The following is an 18,593-nucleotide window of genomic DNA, read 5'->3' as shown; positions in this document are numbered from 1 at the left end:
CCTTCATTCATACTAGCCGGCGTACTCTGCAGTAGGCTTGGTGGACTCCTAGATCAAACGCGACTGCAAGCCATAAGAAACTGGTTGGCAACGGTGAGATTAAAAATGCAGTCTTTACGATCTGGCATCGGTGGTACTGGGTGCCTTCACGAGAGTGTGGTCAACTTCGGACGGAGGAGTGACTTCTGCGGACCTGGGATCAGCAGAGCTCTTCTTCACGAATAGGGAGGCACAACCATCGCACTAATGGCGGGGAGTCTTGGGCGACTTGAAGAAATTTGAAGGAAGAGCAGAAGGAGAAAGTACTCATGATCTGGGATCGGCCTGCCAGTGACTGTGGCTCCGGGAGACATGACCTTCGCAAGCTGATGTTTGGATAAGTGCTTGAGCCACTATGTTTTGGCGGAAGATAACGACAGCGTTCTACAGGGCAGTTGGCTGTACTTGATCACCAACGGGCTTGCGGTCAATAAAGGGGAAGCTGTAGTCGACTCTCTGAAAAGCTTGATATCACAGTGTTAAAGAGGCTCCTGCTGTTAGCAACAGAGCACCATATCAAGATTAACGATAAGTTGAGGAAGTCCCTAATTCGTACTTCGATTGGCGAAGAGGGTTTCGAGGAGGATGACCTCATGGGTGCTTGGGAAAAGATATCTGGCGAGAGTAAAGAAGGAGGGCGAAAGGAAAGAAAGGCAGGCAGAAAGGAGGGGTAAAAAAGAGATAAGAAAGGTAGGCACAAATTGACGTCAAGCGAAAAAAATCTGGAGGAAGTGAAATTAGTGCGCAGTGCTGATTTGGCGCCTCCACAAACCGAAAGCATGAAATAGGCGAGTCTGGTTTGCTCGCACTGAACAGTCGATGACATCTGTCTCTAACAGATTAATTTTCAACGTGTTTGTAAGAAGCACTCAGTTCACCAAGACACATGACCAGAGCGGTTGCTTGCGTTCGTGCTGGGAGAAGCCTCGCAAGTCGTAGCCCGACTGGGCGCAGAGGCACCGGTGGAGGATTACTTTCCAATTTTCTCGAAAAAAATTCAGGAATAGGGTAAGGCTGAGTAGCCGATAATGGGAAGAAAAAGGAGACATTTGGAAATGAGCACCAGAAACGTGCTAAGAGAAAGAGGCGTCGCCGAGCCAGGAATGTGGCAGAGAAGACAACGCGGCCGAATAAACCGAAAATCACTAAACGCTGTGGGGAGCAAATGTAAGAAGGTTAGAAAGGAGCGTTTGTCGTTTGGAATATTTCCAGTCAGAGCGCGTCGAAGTCGCCATACGAGGACGAAAAGAAAGACACGTTTCGCGCAGAAGAGGACGAAAGTCAGGGGCAACCCTCTCCTTGAGTTAATTTTTGAGGTTTAACCTCTATGACAAGGGTGAACGTGGCGGTAAGTTGATGCGAAGTGGTCATATCAGGCAGTGAATTCGAAATGCAGTGCCTAGAAAGCATGTAGCCAGTACATGAAGTGTTGGGGTTAGGCAGTGAGGCGTATGGCCTACGTGTCCTTTGCAATCCCGAGTTGGCAATCTTGACAAGACCAGCTTGCAGACTGCGCGCGCCTCGACTACGGCTTAAAGAGACGACGCAACCACCGGCTATTCGAAATGAAAAAAAAAATGACACATACTTTGTAAAAACGACAGTGGGTTTCTTTATTTTAAGAGTTTGCTTAGAAGTTTTGAGATTTGCGAGAGAAATCTCTTTGATAAGCAAGTTTGGAGCGTTGTTTAGATTTCGTGTTTTAGAAACTCACTGATACCCAGATGGAGTTCGCCTGAGCGTGCATAGATAGATAGAACAACTTTATTGAAAAATAAAACGCTCAATGGTTGGAGCCCCTAGACAAGGGCCCCACTGGCTTCCGCACGCCGTCTTGCTTGTCGGATGATGGCCCTTTGGACCTCTTCCTGTGAGCTGGACAGCGCCGCCTCCCATTGTGTATTATCCGTAATTTCTGTGTTTGTCTTTTGTGGATATGCTTGCATGCCCATGAGATGTGGTCTAAGGTTGGCGTAGCTCCGCACCATGGGCATGTGTCCGCATATCGTTCAGGGTGAATTTTATGGAGAATGTGCAGGTTGTTTATGTATACGTTTGTAGTTTTCTCCATATAACCTGTTCTTCCTTACTGAGGTTCTTATCTGGGGGTGGTAGCTTCATTCTATTTCCTCTGTGGTAGTTTCAAATTGCAGAGTAGTTCTGGTCAATCGGGATCAGCTCTTCAGAGGCGTCCTGTGAGCACCCGTGGTGTGTAGCATGCGCACGAGCTACTCTGTCAGCCTCTTCGTTTCCCTTGATTCCCTCATGACTGGGTACCCATATAAGGTGAAATCTGGCTCGGGGTTTTATATCTCCTATAATCCTATAGGCTGCGGTGCATACTCGTCCCCTGAGGTAGCTTCTGCATGCCGCTTGAGAGTCTGATAGGATGGTTATTTGTTGTTTGTTTGGTTCCGTCGCTTTGATAGCAAGGGCTATTGCGATTTCTTCTGCTTCCACGATAGTGGTGTTGTGAGTGGAGGCGCTAATGATTTCTCTGCCCATGTAGTCAGTGACAGCAGCTACCGTTCTTTTCTGCCTGCCTGGGTATCTTGCCGCGTCCACGAAGCGGGAGTTTGGTTTGTCGCCATGCGTTTTTTCAATGTATGCAGCTCTGGCTTCTCTTCTGCCTGCATGTAGAGTTGGGTCCATATTTCTGGGTATTGGCGCCACTTTGATGCAGTTTCTGATTATTGTGGGGATTGGCTTAGTTTGGTTGTGTTTTTCAAGGAGCTCGTGATACCCGAGTCTACCAAGGCGTTTCCTACCCGTGGTCGTTTGTGCGAGTCTGTTTCTTTGAGTTATCACTTGAACTTCTGCCAGTTCCTCGAATGTATTATGAATCCCTAGAGACATGAGTTTTTCGGTTGGGGCGCACTGCGGAATTTGTAGGGCGATCTTGTAGGCTTTCCTTAAGCACGAATTGATCGCATCCCTCTCTGTTTTCGTTAGCTGGTAATACGGCAAGCTGTAAATGAAGCGGCTAACCACCAGACTTCTGATTAGGCGAAGGGTGTCTGATTCCTTCATCCCCGTCCTTTTCGTGGCTACCCGCTTTATCATTCTCGCGACTTGTTGTGTTGCCGTCTTGATGAGGTTAAGCCCGTGTTGGCAGCGTTGATTTGATTGTAGCCACATGCCTAGTACCCGGATTGTGGTCTTTTCAGGTATTGCATTATTGCCAAGTCTGATTTCCAGTTTAAGGGCAGGGTCCGTCGGGACGTTACGATTCCCTTTCCCTCTCCAGACTCGTATAATCTCAGATTTCTCTGACGCGCATTGCAGCCCTCTGGCTCGCACGTACGTCTCGATTTCACAGGCAGCTGCTTGTAATCGTTCTTCTTTATCACGTAGCGACCCGGTGACACACCAGACTGTAATGTCATCCACGTATAGGGCGTGCTGGATACCCGAGATGGCTTGTAGTTTTCTTGCAATGCCTATCATCGCCACGTTAAATAGCGTTGGCGAGATCACTGCGCCCTGGGGAGTACCCTTCTTGGGTGCCTTGAAAGTCTTGATTTCTACTGCGCCAAATTTAATCTCAGCGGTTCGTTGGTGCAAAAAGCTGCGAACATAGTTGTATATCCGCTCTCCGCAGTTTGTTTCAGCCAGGCCATCGAGTATTCCTTGGTGGCTTACGTTATCAAAAGCTCCTTTTATGTCGATGGCCATGACAACGTGTTCGCTTGATTTTGGTATATTTGTCAGGACTTCTTCCTTCAACTGTAGGAGGATGTCTTGAGTTGAGAGCTTGGGTCTGAATCCAAACATAGTGTCTGGAATGATTTCATTGTCCTCCAAGTAGTTTTGTAATCTAGAGTTTACTATTCTTTCAAATAGTTTCCCCAGACACGAAGTTAGGGAGATTGGTCGAAGGTTAGTAATTGCTAATTTCTTGCCAGGCTTGGGAATTAAGACTGTTTGAGCGTGCTTCCACTCCCTTGGAATAGTACCCTGTTGCCAATGTTCATTTATAAAGGTAGTATAGGCCTGTAACGCCTCATCGCTTAGGTTTCGAATCATGGGATTAGTTATCCGGTCTTTGCCTGCCGCTGTGTTTCGGGTCAGTTTCGCTATGGCAGCGAAACTGGAACCAATGGAACCAACAAATTATGGAACCAAATTATGGAACCAAATGGAACCAACAAAAACCACGAACGAGGGCTGTAAAGCGGTGGAACGGCTAATCCATACGTACCCAGGGACGGAACAAGAACTCAAAGAAGAATTATATAACAAGTGCTTCGGAACAGACCCATTTCTCCCACCCTGTGTCACCAAATACGGGGGGGCGCCTCACCCTGAACTCGATGAACCCATCTCCATCGAAGAAGTTAGAGCTGAGCGTGCATACATTTTTGCAACATCGTTTTCTGGTATATACGTATTTCTTTTAGGCAGATAATGCTCCTTTTTTCTATGATACGCTAGCAACTTCAAGTCTAGGTTAAGAAATCTGTAGCAGCGCAGTTTTACATATTTATGTATGTTTTATGCAAAATTTACCCCATGTTGTTCAACGTTTCAGTGTTTGTTTGCTTCTTGTGATATGATAAATTAAAATCGGGCCCCTTGGTTTACCCTCTTCTCGCTCAGTGCATAACTAGGGTCTCGAATCCGACATTGATGCCTTCAGGTAGCACGTGTGGGTTTATTGGCTGGTTGCCTTCCCAAAAAAGAATATATTCTCGTGACGTCTGCGGCAGAGAGGATGTTCCACATAGGCCCCCAAGACTTGTGAGTGGTGGCGCTGGCTAACACTCCGAGGAGCCGACTAGGAAACATAAATGCCAAGAAAGTGAATGGGAAAGCAGCGCTGCGGTAGCTCAAATGACAAAGCGGCTCACGCGTACTGCGAAGGCTGTAGCATCCTTTCCCATCTGCGGCAAGTTGTTGTTTCATCCACTTTCATTTCCATTATTTTTCGTTTCTTTACTCCGTATATGAAGGCGCAAGTAATTTACCCTATCTTCTACTTGGTGTCGGTGTTTGTTGGCTTCTTGAGACATGTATATATATATATATATATATATATATATATATATATACGGGAAGAAGGGGGTTAACTGAAGGGCCCGATTTTGGTTAGTCATACGATAAGAAGCCAACAAATACTGACACCAAGGAGACCATAGGGGAAATTATTTAAGCTGAATGAATTAAATAAGGAAACGATAACTTAATGGAAATCCAAATTGATGAGCAAACACTTTGCCGCAGGTGGGGAATGATCCCACAAACTTCGCATTACGCGTGCGATTATATGCCAATTCAGCTGCCGCGACGCCGTTTCCCCATCCACATTCTTGGCTACGTATTTTTCCTTGTAGACCCCTGGCAATCTTATCTAGTTCCACCACTCACAACCTTTGGCGGCGGATGTGGGGAAGCCTTTCTGCAGCCGGTGTCACAGGAACGTGATCTTTTTCGGTAAAGCCAACCGGTCAATAAACCCACACATGCTACCTGAAGACATCAATGTTGCCGGATTCGAGACCCTTATTACGTAATAAACGAGAGTAGAGGGGTTAACCGAGAGGTCAAATTTTATTAGTCATATCAAAGGATGCCAACAAACATTGACACCAATGAGAACATAAAGGAAATTACATGAGCTGAGTAAATTAAATAGCGAAACGATAAGTCATCGGAAATGAAAATTGATGAAAAACCAACTTGCGGCCGGTAGGGAACGATCCCACAACCTTCGAATTACGCGTGCTAGGCTCTACCGATCGAGCTACCGCGCCGCTGTTTGAACAACCACTTTCTGTGGTACTTATGTTTCCTAGCAGAACCTTAGCAGTGTTAGCCAGTGCCACCACTCACAAGCCTTGGCGGCTAATGTGGAACATAATTTCAGCGGCAAGTGTAACGAGAAAGTGACATTTTTGGGTGAAGGCAACCGGCCAATAAACCTACAGATGCTACCTGAAGGCATCAATGTTGCCGGATTCGAGACCCTCGTTATGCAATAAACGAGAAGAAAGGGTTTAACCGCGGGGCCCGAATTTTATTCGTCATATCATAAGTCAACAACTAAGGACAGCAAGGAGAACATAGGGGCAATTATGTGTGCGTAATAAATGGAGTAAAGAAACGATAAATAAAGGAAACTAATGTGGATCGAAAAACAAATTGCCGCAGGTAGGTAACGATCCCACAAAGTTTGCATTACGCGTGCGATGCTCCACCAATTGAGCTAGCGTGGTGCAGTTTCCCCATACACTTTCTTCGCTTTGTTTGCTAGTACAACCTTTGCAGTGTCAGCCAGTGCCACCACTCACAAGCCTTGGCAGCGAATGTTGAACATCCTTTCAGCAGCTGGCGTCACGAGAACGTGATCCTTTTGAATGAAGGCAACATGTCAATAAAACTACACATGCTACCTGGATGCATGAATGTTGCCGGATTAGAGCCCCTCGATGCGTAAAAAACGAGAAGAAATGGTTTAGCTGAGGAGCCCCATATTTATTAGTCCTATCATATGAAGCTTGCAAACGCTGACATCAGGGAGAACATAGGGGAAATCACTTCAGTTGAGTAAACTAAATAAAGAATCGGTAAATAAATGGAAACGAATGTGAATCAAAAAACAACTTGCCGCAGGAGGGGAACGATCCCACAACCTTCGCATTAGGCGTGCGATGCTCTACCAATTCCACTGCCGCGGCACCGTTTCACTATCCGCTTTCTTGGGTACCTATGTTCCCTAGTAGAACCCTGGCAATGTTATCTAGTTCAACCACTTACAAATCTTGGCGGCGCATGTGGGGCATCCTTCCTGCAACAGCCGTCACAAGAACGTGATCTTTTTGGGTGAAATCAACATGTAAATAAAACCACAAATGCTACCCCAATGCATCAATGTTTCCGGACTTGATATCTTCGTTGCGTAAAAAAAAACGAGAAGAAATTGGTTTGCCGAGGGGCCCGATTTTTATTAGTCATATCATAAGAAGCCTACAAAGACTGACACGAAGGAGAAAATAGGGGAAATTACTTGAGCTGAATAAATGAAATAAAGAAACGAAAAGGTAATTGAAATGAAAGTCGATAAAAAAACAACTTGCCTCATGTTGGGAACGATCCCTGAACCTTCGAATCATGCGTGCGGCAATCTACCAATTCAGCAGCCGCGGCACCGTTTTCCCATCCATTTGTTTGGGTATTTATGTTTCCTAGTAGAACCCTTGCAATGTTATCTGGTGCCACCACTCACAAACTTTGGCGGCGGATGTGGGGCATCCTTTCAGCGGCAGGCATCACGAGGACGTGATTTTTTTGGGTGAAGGCAACATGTCGATAAAACCACACATGCTACCTGAAGACATCAGTGTTGCCGGATTCGAGACCCTCGTTACGTAAAAAAAGAGAAGAAATGGTTTAGCCGAGGGGCCCCATTTTTATTAGTCATATCATAAGAAACCTGCAAACACTGACACCAAGCAGAACATAGGGAAAGCTACTTCTGCTTAATAAATGAAATAAAGAAGCCAAAATGTAATAAAAATGAAAGTTGATGAAAAAACAATATGCCGCAGGTGGGGAACGATCCCACAGCTTTGAATCAGGCGTGCGATGCTCTACCAATTCAGGAGCCGCGGCGCCGTTTCCCCATCGACTTGCTTGGGTACTTATGTTTCCTAGTAGAACCCTGGCAATGTTATCTAGTTCCAGCACTCACAAAATTTGGCGGTGGATGGGGGCATCCTTTCTGCAGTAGGCGTCACGAGAATGTGATCTTTTTTCGGTGAAGGCAACTGGTCTATAAAGCCACATATGCTACCTGAAGGCATCATTGTTGCCCGATTCGAGACCCTCATTACGTAAGAAACGAGAAGAGAGGGGTTAACCGAGGGGCCCAATTTTATTAGTCATACCATAGGACGCCAACGAACACTTACACAAAGGAGAACATAGGGGAAATTACTGCAGCTGAATAAATAAATAAAGAAACGCAAAGGTAATGCAAATGAAAGTTGATGAAAAAACAACTTGCCGCAGTTGGGGAACGATCCCAGAATCTTCGCATTACGTGTGCGATTCTACCAATTAAGCTGCCGCGGAGCCGTTTCCCCATCCACTTGCTTGGGTGGTTATGTTTCCTAGTATAACCCTGGAAATGTTGTCGAGTTCCACCACTCACAAACGTTGGCGGCGGATGTGGAACATCCTTTCAGCCGCAGGCATCACAATAACGTGACGTAGGGTGGCACTGGCTAGCACTCCCAGGGTTCTACTAGGAAATGTTAATACTCAAGAAAGTGGATGGGGAATCGAGTTTTTTCATCAGCTTTCTAGCCATTAATTTATCGTTTCTTTATTTCATTTATTAAGCACAAGGAGTTTTCCTTATGTTCTGATTGGTGTCAGTGTTTGCAGGCGTCAGTGTTTGCAGAATCGGGCCCCTCAGCTAACCCATGTCTGTTCGTTATATTCACAACAAAGGTCTCGAATCCGGCAACATTGATGCCTTGAGGTAGCATGTATGGGCTTATTGACCGCTTGCCTTCACCTAAAGAGATCACGTTCTCGTGACGCTTGCGGCAGAAAGGATGTACCACGTCCGCCACCAACATTTGTGAGTGTTGGCACGGGATAACATTGCCAGGGTTGAATCATAAATACGCAAAAAAGTGTGTGGGTAAACGGCATCGCGGTAGCTCAATTGATAGAGCATCGCTCGCGTAATGCGAAGGTTGTGGAAGTGTTCCCACCTGCGGCAAGTTGTTTTTCCATCCTCTTCCATTTCCATTATTTTTTCGTTTCTTTATTTCATTTATTCAGCTCAAGTAATTACCTTGCGTTTTCCTTAGTGTGATGTCAGTGGTCTGCTTTGTCGCAAACACTTCACTACTAATTTTCTAATATAATCGCATCAACTCACCTGAAAGGAAGAACCGGCTTGTGATAGCGTACCCCATAAGACTTCTGGTCTGATCATAGCAAACGTGTTCAGGATTTCGGTGCTTCACTAATAAATCGGGATGCGTGAATTGTACGAGCTGGCAGAACAGGCTCCAGGCCATACAGCACCACATTCCGTGCGGGCCTATGTCTTTGGACTCAAGTGCCTTCGCCAGCCCCAGCGGGATGCTCTTCTGGTAGATGAAGTCATTGCCTCCGTACTTGTTTTTCGTGTACTTCGCAATTGGTCCGGCCCACATTTCTGCAAATGAACCGCGCCACGTTAGGCGCCGCGACCACGAAGACTACACAACGTGACGATATGACATCTGTAAATTTACTGTGTCACCCCTAGAAAGCTACCAGACAGAGCTCAACTAACCGAAATGAAATTTGACGCAATAGTCAATTTAGGAAGTGCTTTCTATTCTGCAGAATATATTTATATGTGCCAAAGTATAGAAAACCTTAAAGCAACGCAATAAGCTTAATTTCATGCCCACTGTAACGAAATATTAAGGGGAAATACGGGTAAAATATCAGAACAACCTGGGTGTGTCATTTTCCTTCAGCTGACAGGCACGTTCGACCTGTGAGGTAAGTATACCGCTTCTATTAAAGAACGCAAGACGATGGTTAGCGCTTTCACTCTCTACAATAAGTGTGGCGAGTATACCGATGGATCAGAAACTACTTGACACAAAGGTCCTTGTTCGTACGTACGGAAGATGATCCGACTACCGACCACTACACATGCCGAGGCGTTCCCCAGGGAGGTGTTCTAAGCCCTATTGGTTTCAACCTCGTGCTTCTAGGGCTGGCCGAATCCCTACCGGAAACAGTGAGTGTATCATTCTACATAGAAATCTGCCTCTGGACATCAGCGGGCAGCTGAGAATGCAGCTGAGCCTCCCCCTAACAGGAAACATTAGGTCGCATGCTCCTATCTAAATACATGTAGAAGGAGAATTCGTCTTTCTCGGCAACCTCTGCACCAAATTTGACGAGGTTTGTTGCATTTAAAAGAAAAACTCACATTCTAGTGATGGTTTGTTTCAAACTTTCGATTTAGGTCGTCAATATTTTATTGAGAAGTGGCGGGAAAAACATAATCGTCTTTTTTTGTTCTTTGACAAAACAATCAAATCGAGAACATCTTTCGATTCAAAGATGTTCTCGATTTGATCAAAGAATTCAAGGTGTCTGTCTCATGTGCGAATAGTTAAAGCAGGAACTGTAATATGCCCAATAAAGTCTCTGAAAGGCGCTCAATGCAAAGATGTATGAGAACCGCCCTCACACACTGCGCGATATGCAGTCATTACATTGCACACATTACAGTGAACTCTCCAGAAAGTCTCCACCAAGTGAAGCATCGTGTGCAGACCTGTCTTCAAACCACTGACGGGCTCTTTCCTAAACTCTAGTACACATCATTGCAATGCCGCAAGTAAAACGAAAAATATTAGGAAGAACTTTTCCCCTGGACACTTTCTTTTCAGAAAGAAATTATGTATAGATAAGACTTGAATCCTTGTACCCACTTTGACATTCCCAACGCGTCTAATATCATTATCACCTAGATATCTAGCCACTTCGCAGGATCGAGACATCTGCCAGAGACCCTGGTTAGGCAACCTCTATAAAGAAACAGGGCAACAGATTGGGCCAGTTGGGTGGCAAAAGGATAAATAGCACTCTGTGTGTCCGTTTTCCGCTCTTTGGGTCTGGTCTTATTGCGAGGTTCCGTTCAATGATGTTGCTTTACCAACTTGCTCGGACACAGACCTCACTGCACTCCAATTAGGCTCTTGACTCTTGTTATCAGTGCAACATAAACGGGATGAAATTTTTTTATGTTGAGCTCGTAACAACCTGTAGAATGAAGGGTCTTGCAACGACCTACGTCACCTAAAATCATCAGCTTTAATTACCCCTTTCGTGTGTTAGCCGAAGGTACTATACGTCTCAAATCAAACATGGAAAAATATGCGAATGAAGTCATTTTTTTATGTTGGGTTTTAGGTTGTGTTCTTATGCCTAATTAATTTTTTTATTTTTTTATGTTTATGTTTTTTATGTTTTATGTTTTATGTTGTGTTTAAACCGGCAAGCTCAATTTGAAATGCGCGAGAACAGTTTCTGAGGATTTTTTTCGTAGTTGAGTTTCCGTTCGGCAGCTGCGACGTGTTTAAACTGAACGTAACAAAAAACCAATGTGTATATATACATATATACACACACACACACACACATATATATATATATATATATATATATATATATATATATATATATATATATATATATATATATATATATATATATATATATATATATATATATATATATATATATATATATTCGAGCTCTCAATTCAATTTACACGAGTGGTTTCGCATTCCGATGGAAGCGGAACGCGAAACCGCTCGTTTGGCTTAAATTTGGTCGCAAGATAAGGAACCCCGGGGGCTCGAAACTCTTTCGGAGCCAGAGCTGCGAAACAGAGGAACAGTTGAACAGTCGAACCACCGAAATTAGTATTTTGATTCCTAAATATTTTCAGGACAGGACGTGGACGGACGTAGCGCAATTGCGCTACGTCCGTCCACGTCACGTCCTGTTCTTCCTTAATATCGTGTTTGTAAAACTGAGCGCAATATAACCATGAACGTTCACCAACTAGCCCCCTTCATTGCTTTACTAAATAGATTGGTAACGAAAGTGAAAAAAAGAAACGTTACCAGCTGTGATGGTCGGTGCTGTTGCTGCGCCCATGTCTCGAATACGAACTGGATCCGTTATTCCTTGCATGGTGCTGGTCAATGTAGCAGCTATTTCTCCAACTGCAAGAAATTAGGAAAAATAATAATAAACTTTTACACAATAATGGCGAAAGCTGCTCGGGGATCGCGTTTTTTTGAAGTTTGCAGCACGGCACAGTACGGGGAACTCTGCTTGCAAAAAAAGAACATACCGCATGCCTTAAACCACTTAGTTTCATGTGTCTTAATAAAAATTAAGACATACCAATCAGTTCATTCCTTCACCTCAGTCAAATAATCAAACAAATAATACGTTGATCGCTCATTCAATCCGTTGAGGGCGCACAAGTTCGCTGTTTCTTTCTTAACTACAATAATCCATATTCATCAAACTAGCACTAGCGTACGCGATTATGAATCCAGTAAGCCGGACAGAGCGAACACTTGGAACGCGTAGTGGACTTGTCCATTGCGCACATCCACTGCTGTGCCGCACGACTTATTATGTACGTCTATCTCTCTGCATAAATATTGTCACGTGGTCGTGACGTTGAATAACACAGTAGCAGTACTGTGAACGACAAAACTAACTTTTATTGGGCGAACCTGTGCCCACAAAACAGGCTACACTTATAGCACAACGATAGTGGCGAACACGCTCGGCGATCGTCGAAAATCTGCTCAGCGGGTCAAGCGCGTCGGCTTTTATACAGCAGTCGTAGAATGTTCCAGACTAATCGCTGGGACCCGCGCGTATTCCACAATGTTCTATGCCATTCGCGTCAGGCGATGAAATCAGATAACATAAGGTTCGGCGACAACAGACAGCCGGGTAGAATCATCGATAACTTTCCAGAAACGTCGGATACATGCAGGCGCGTCCGTCGCTGTGCGATTACAGTTGTTAAGGCGGCGAAACGTGGTCGCCCGATAAAGATAAGTACACGTGTCATTACCCCCCTCTTAAAAAGCATCGCCCCGATGCTGCTAACAAACGAAAGTAACAAAGAAAAGCACTCGTAGCGAAGAAAACAACAAACTAAGGAAGTTCATCAGCGTCCGTAAAATGGTTTAAGGCGCACCACGTGGACCACTTCAGATCGTGCGCGGCGCCGCTGTGAGTGCGAAATGCCGTCTGGCACGACCTCATAGTCTAGTGCGCCAATACGTCGGATGACCTTGTAGGGTCCGAAATAGCGTCGCAGCAGCTTCTCACTGAGTCCTCGCCGGCGTATCGGGGTCCATACCCAAACACGGTCGCCGGGCTGGTAGTCGACGAAGCGTCGTCGGAGGTTGTAGTGTCGGCTGTCGGTACGCTGCTGGGTCTTGATCCGTAGGCGGGCGAGCTGTCGGGCTTCTTCGGCGCGCTGGAGATAGGTAGCGACGTCAAGATTCTCCTCGTCAGTGACGTGCGGCAGCATGGCGTCGAGCGTCGTCGTCGGGTTCCTGCCGTAAACCAACTTGAATGGCGTGATCTGTGTTGTTTCTTGCACCGCCGTCTTGTAGGCGAAGGTGACATACGGCAGGACCGCGTCCCACGTCTTGTGCTCGACGTCGACGTACATCGCTAGCATGTCGGCGATGGTCTTATTCAGCCGCTCCGTAAGACCATTCGTCTGCGGATGGTAGGCCGTTGTCCTCCTGTGCCTTGTCTGACTGTAGTTCAGAATGGCTTGAGTGAGCTCCGCTGTAAAGGCCGTTCCTCTGTCGGTGATGAGGACTTCTGGAGCACCATGTCGCAACAGGATGTTCTCGACGAAAAATTTAGCCACTTCGGCTGCGCTGCCTTTCGGTAGAGCTTTAGTTTCAGCGAAGCGGGTGAGATAGTCCGTCGCCACGACAATCCACCTATTTCCGGAAGCTGATGTCGGAAACGGTCCCAACAAGTCCATCCCGATCTGCTGAAAAGGTCGGTAAGGAGGCTGGATCGGCTGTAGTAATCCCGCTGGTCTTGTCGGTGGTGTCTTGCGTCGCTGACAGTCGCGGCATGTCTTGACGTAACGGGCGACATCGGTGGTTAGGCGCGGCCAGTAATACCTTTCTTGTATCCTCGATAGCGTCCGGGAGAAACCGAGGTGCCCAGCGGTCGGATCGTCATGTAGGGCGTGCAGTACTTCTGGACGTAGCGCCGACGGAACAACAAGAAGGTAGTTGGCGCGGACTGGTGAGAAGTTCTTCTTCACGAGTAGGTTGTTTTGAAGCGTGAACGAAGATAATCCACGCTTAAATGCCCTTGGGACAACGTCGGTGTGCCCTTCCAAATACTCGATTAGGGCTTTTAGCTCCGAGTCTCCTCGTTGCTGTTCGGCGAAGTCTTCCGCGCTTATTATTCCAAGGAAGGCGTCGTCATCCTCGTCATCTTGCGGCGGCGGGTCAATGGGGGCGCGGGATAGGCAATCGGCATCTGAGTGTTTTCGTCCGGACTTGTAGGTTACAGTGATGTCGTATTCTTGTAGCCTGAGGCTCCACCGTGCCAGCCGTCCTGAGGGGTCTTTTAGGTTAGCTAGCCAACACAACGCGTGATGATCGCTGACCACCTTGAATGGCCTGCCATATAGGTAAGGGCGAAATTTCGCTGTGGCCCAAACGATGGCGAGGCATTCCTTTTCGGTTGTAGAATAATTGCCTTCTGCTTTTGACAATGATCGGCTAGCGTAAGCTATCACGTGTTCATGTCCATCTTTTCTCTGGACTAGGACGGCACCGAGGCCTAGGCTACTGGCGTCAGTGTGTATTTCGGTATCGGCGTGCTCGTCGAAGTGCGCAAGTACGGGCGGCGACTGCATGCGTCGTTTGAGTTCTTGAAATGCGTCGCCCTGTGGCGTTTCCCACTTGAACTCGACGTCACATTTAGTTAGCTGTGTCAGCGGCTCAGCGATGCGTGAAAAGTTCTTGACAAATCGCCTGTAGTGGGCACACATGCCAAGAAATCTACGCACTGCCTTCTTGTCGGTGGGCTGCGGGAACTTTGCAATGGCAGCTGTTTTCTGCGGGTCGGGGCGTACTCCGGATTTGCTGATGACGTGGCCTAGGAATAGAAGCTCATCGTAAGCGAAGCGGCACTTTTCTGGCTTCAGAGTGAGCCCTGATGACTTGATGGCCTCTAGTACTGTGGCGAGCCGCCTAAGGTGATCGTCAAAATTTTCGGCGAATACAACGACGTCATCCAAGTAAACGAGACAGGTCTGCCACTTCAATCCTGCTAAAACCGTGTCCACACGCGCTGGAACGTTGCAGGCGCCGAGCACAGTCCAAATGGCATAACCTTGAACTCGTAGAGGCCGTCTGGGGTGATGAAGGCGGTCTTTTCACGATCGCTTTCGTCAACTTCTATTTGCCAATAGCCAGACTTGAGGTCCATCGAGGAGAAGTATTTAGCGTTGCAGAGCCGATCCAATGCGTCGTCTATCCGTGGGAGAGGGTATACGTCCTTCTTCGTGATCTTGTTCAGACGACGATAATCGACGCAGAAACGAAGGGTTCCGTCCTTTTTCTTCACCAGCACAACAGGAGATGCCCACGGGCTTTTCGACGGCTGGATGATGTCGTCGCGCAGCATTTCGTCGACTTGTTCTCTTATAGCTTCACGTTCTCGCGGCGAAACTCGGTAAGGGCTCTGGCGAAGTGGTCGAGCGTACTCCTCGGTGATTATGCGATGCTTGGCGACTGGTGTTTGTCGAATCCTCGATGACGTCGAAAAGCAGCCTTTGTATCGCCGGAGCAGACTTCTGAGCTGCTGTTGCTTAATCACGGGGAGACTTGGATTAATGTCGTAGTCTGGTTCGGCAACCACGGTCGTCGGGGTAGATGCGGCGGAATCCGAGAGGACAAACGCATTGCTGTTTTCCAGAATTTCCTCGATGTATGCGATCGTCGTGCCCTTGTTGATGTGCTTGTACTCCTGGCTGAAGTTTGTCAGCAACACTTTCGTGTTTCCTCCGTGCAGTCGAGCGATCCCTCTTGCGACGCAAATTTCACGGTCTAGCAGTAGACGTTGGTCGCCTTCGATGACACCTTCTAAGTCAGCGGGTGTTTCGGTGCCGACCGAAATAACAATGCTGGAGCGAGGCGGGATGCTCACCTGATCTTCGAGCACACTCAAGGCGTGGTGACTACGAGGGTTCTCCGACGGTATCGCATGGTCTTCCGACAGAGTTATTGACTTCGACTTCCGGTCGATGACTGCGCCGTGTTGGTTGAGGAAGTCCATGCCGAGAATGACGTCTCGTGAACACTGTTGGAGGATAACGAAGGTGACAGGGTAAGTCCGGTCGTGAATGGTAATTCTTGCCGTGCACATTCCAGTCGGCGTTATGAGGTGTCCTCCGGCGGTACGAATTTGAGGGCCTTCCCACGTAGTCTTAACTTTCTTCAACTGGGCGGCGATGTGTCCACTCATGACGGAGTAATCAGCCCCTGTGTCGACTAAGGCGGTGACTGCGTGGCCGTCGAGAAGCACGTCGAGGTCGGTGGCTCTTTGTCTTGCATTACAGTTCGGTCTTGGCGTCGGATCACGACTGCGTCGCGTTGACTTGTGGCTGGTATGTGACGTCGTCAGGTCGTCTTTCGTCGTCGGATTCTTTCCTTCCAGACTTCGTCGGGACGGCGGCGTGTCGTTATGTCGTCGAGGTAGTTTCTTCGGCGTCTTCGTCGGCGGCGGAGGATCTTCGACAGTTCGACGGACAGCAACCGCACCTCCATCGGTTGCTGCTTTTAGTTTTCCGGATATGGGCTCGCTGACCGGCCCCGAGCTGGGCCAGTGTATGGTCGGCGCTGCGGCGACAGGTAGCGGCCTGGTGATGGTGAACGTGACGGTCGTCGAGAACTCCACTGAGTAGCCGCGAGGTAGTCAGCGATATCGCGAGGGCGTTCACCTTGCTGCGGGCGCGGAGCGTTGACGGCGAAACCTCGCAGTCCCATTTCCCGGTATGGACATCGTCGGTAGACGTGACCCGCTTCCCCGCAGTGGTAGCAGAGCGGGCGGTGGTCAGGAGCGCGCCAAACGTCGGTCTTCCTCGGGTAGCTCCGCTGGGCGACGGGTGGGCGCGCTGTCGGCGGCGGCGGCGCTGGTCGACGGAATTGCGGCGTTACAGGGCCCTGGCGCGGTCGCTGAGGAGGGCCTTGACGGCGTACGACGGCGGCGTAGGTCATCGCTTCGGGTTGGGGTAATTGAGGTTGCACCTCCGGAACTCCAAGCGACCGCTGAACCTCATCTTTGACGATGTCAGCGATCGAGGCCACTTGAGGCTGCGACGACGGGAAGATCTTCTGAAGCTCCTCTCGTACGACTGCCCTGATAGCCTCGCGCAGGTCTTCGGAGGCCAGTGATTGAACTCCGGCATAGTTTGTAGCGTTGGTGCGGCGGTCGAATTGCCGGTTTCGCATCTCGAGTGTCTTCTCGATGCTAGTGGCCTCGCGAAGAAACTCGTCGACAGTCTTCGGTGGGTTTCGTACCATACCGGCGAAAAGTTCCTCCTTAACACCACGCATTAGTAGCCGGACTTTCTTTTCCTCGGACATTTCCGGGTCGGCGTGGCGGAATAGGCGGCTCATTTCTTCTGTAAAAATCGCGGTGGTCTCGTTGGGCAGCTGCACTCGGGTTTCCAGTAGTGCTTGGGCTCGTTCTCGGCGTACGACGCTTGTGAATGTCTGCAGGAAGCCACTTCGGAAAAGGTCCCAGGTCGTTAACGTGGCTTCTCTGTTCTCGAACCACGTCCTGGCAGCGTCTTCCAATGCGAAGAAGACATGTCGCAGTTTGTCGTCGCTGTTCCAGCTGTTAAATGCAGCGACCCTCTCGTACGTCTCGAGCCAGGTTTCCGGGTCCTCGAATGTTGAACCGCGGAACGTGGGGGGCTCCCTGGGCTGCTGCAGCACGACGGGGGATGCTGGGGCTGCCATTGGGGAGGACTTGGTGGCAATCTTCCTGCACGTCTCAGGTAGGAGTCCGTGCTCTGGGGGCAGTCCTTGCAGCCGGCGGCTAGCTCGCTGGTCTTGGGCGACGTTGGTTTTGTCCTCGGGCTTCGGGCTTGGATCGCGGCTCTGCGGGGGCGTTCGGTACATGAACGCACAAGCACCTCCACCAGATGTCACGTGGTCATGACGTTGAATAACACAGTAGCAGTACTGTGAACGACAAAACTAACTTTTATTGGGCGAACCTGTGCCCACAAAACAGGCTACACTTATAGCACAACGATAGCGGCGAACACGCTCGGCGATCGTCGAAAATCTGCTCAGCGGGTCAAGCGCGTCGGCTTTTATACAGCAGTCGTCGAATGTTCCAGACTAATCGCTGGGACCCGCGCGTATTCCACAATGTTCTACGCCATTCGCGTCAGGCGATGAAATCAGATAACATAAGGTTCGGCGACAACAGACAGCCGGGTAGAATCATCGATAACTTTCCAGAAACGTCGGATACATGCAGGCGCGTCCGTCGCTGTGCGATTACAGTTGTTAAGGCGGCGAAACGTGGTCGCCCGATAAAGATAAGTACACGTGTCAATATTAAAAGCGAAGTTTCCTAAACTGACACCACAGTGCAACAGCTGTGGTGGTACCGCAGGCCCCGTTACTGGTACGGCAGCTGCGGCTGGACCTATACATGCCTTAACCAGCCCAATACGTCGACCGACAAATTAGTCCAATACGCGCTGCCCCCGTATTTGTATTCAAAAATGAATTTGCGACATATACTTCGAGATATAATGTCGGATTGTCGCCTTCATCATCATCAGCAGTAGCTTATATTTATGTCCAATGCAGGACGAAGCTTTCGCCCGCAGAACTATAATTACCCCCGCCACGCGCTTGCTGATCCGAAGTGGCATCTGCAGATTTCCCAATTTCATCACCCCACCTAATTTTCTACCCTCC

The 18,593-nt window shown here is 48.2% G+C and overlaps 1 protein-coding gene across 1 annotated transcript in view; it reads right to left on the bottom strand.

Moving 5' to 3' along the window:
* The window catches only part of LOC129386416 (neprilysin-1-like), a 94,183-nt gene that overhangs the window by 33,973 nt on the left and 41,617 nt on the right, over positions 1–18,593 (bottom strand). The window contains exons 6-7 of the mRNA XM_055074350.1: positions 11,697–11,798; positions 8,933–9,214 (exon numbers count right to left, since the gene is read on the bottom strand). Of these exons, the coding sequence (XP_054930325.1) occupies positions 8,933–9,214; positions 11,697–11,798 (384 nt within the window). The remainder of the gene's footprint in view (positions 1–8,932; positions 9,215–11,696; positions 11,799–18,593) is intronic.

Source organism: Dermacentor andersoni, chromosome 3, assembly GCF_023375885.2.
Source record: "Dermacentor andersoni chromosome 3, qqDerAnde1_hic_scaffold, whole genome shotgun sequence".
NCBI classification, from domain to species: domain Eukaryota; kingdom Metazoa; phylum Arthropoda; class Arachnida; order Ixodida; family Ixodidae; genus Dermacentor; species Dermacentor andersoni.
The sequence above is the reverse complement of the archived record's forward strand: the minus strand, read 5'-3'. Positions and strand labels throughout refer to the sequence as shown.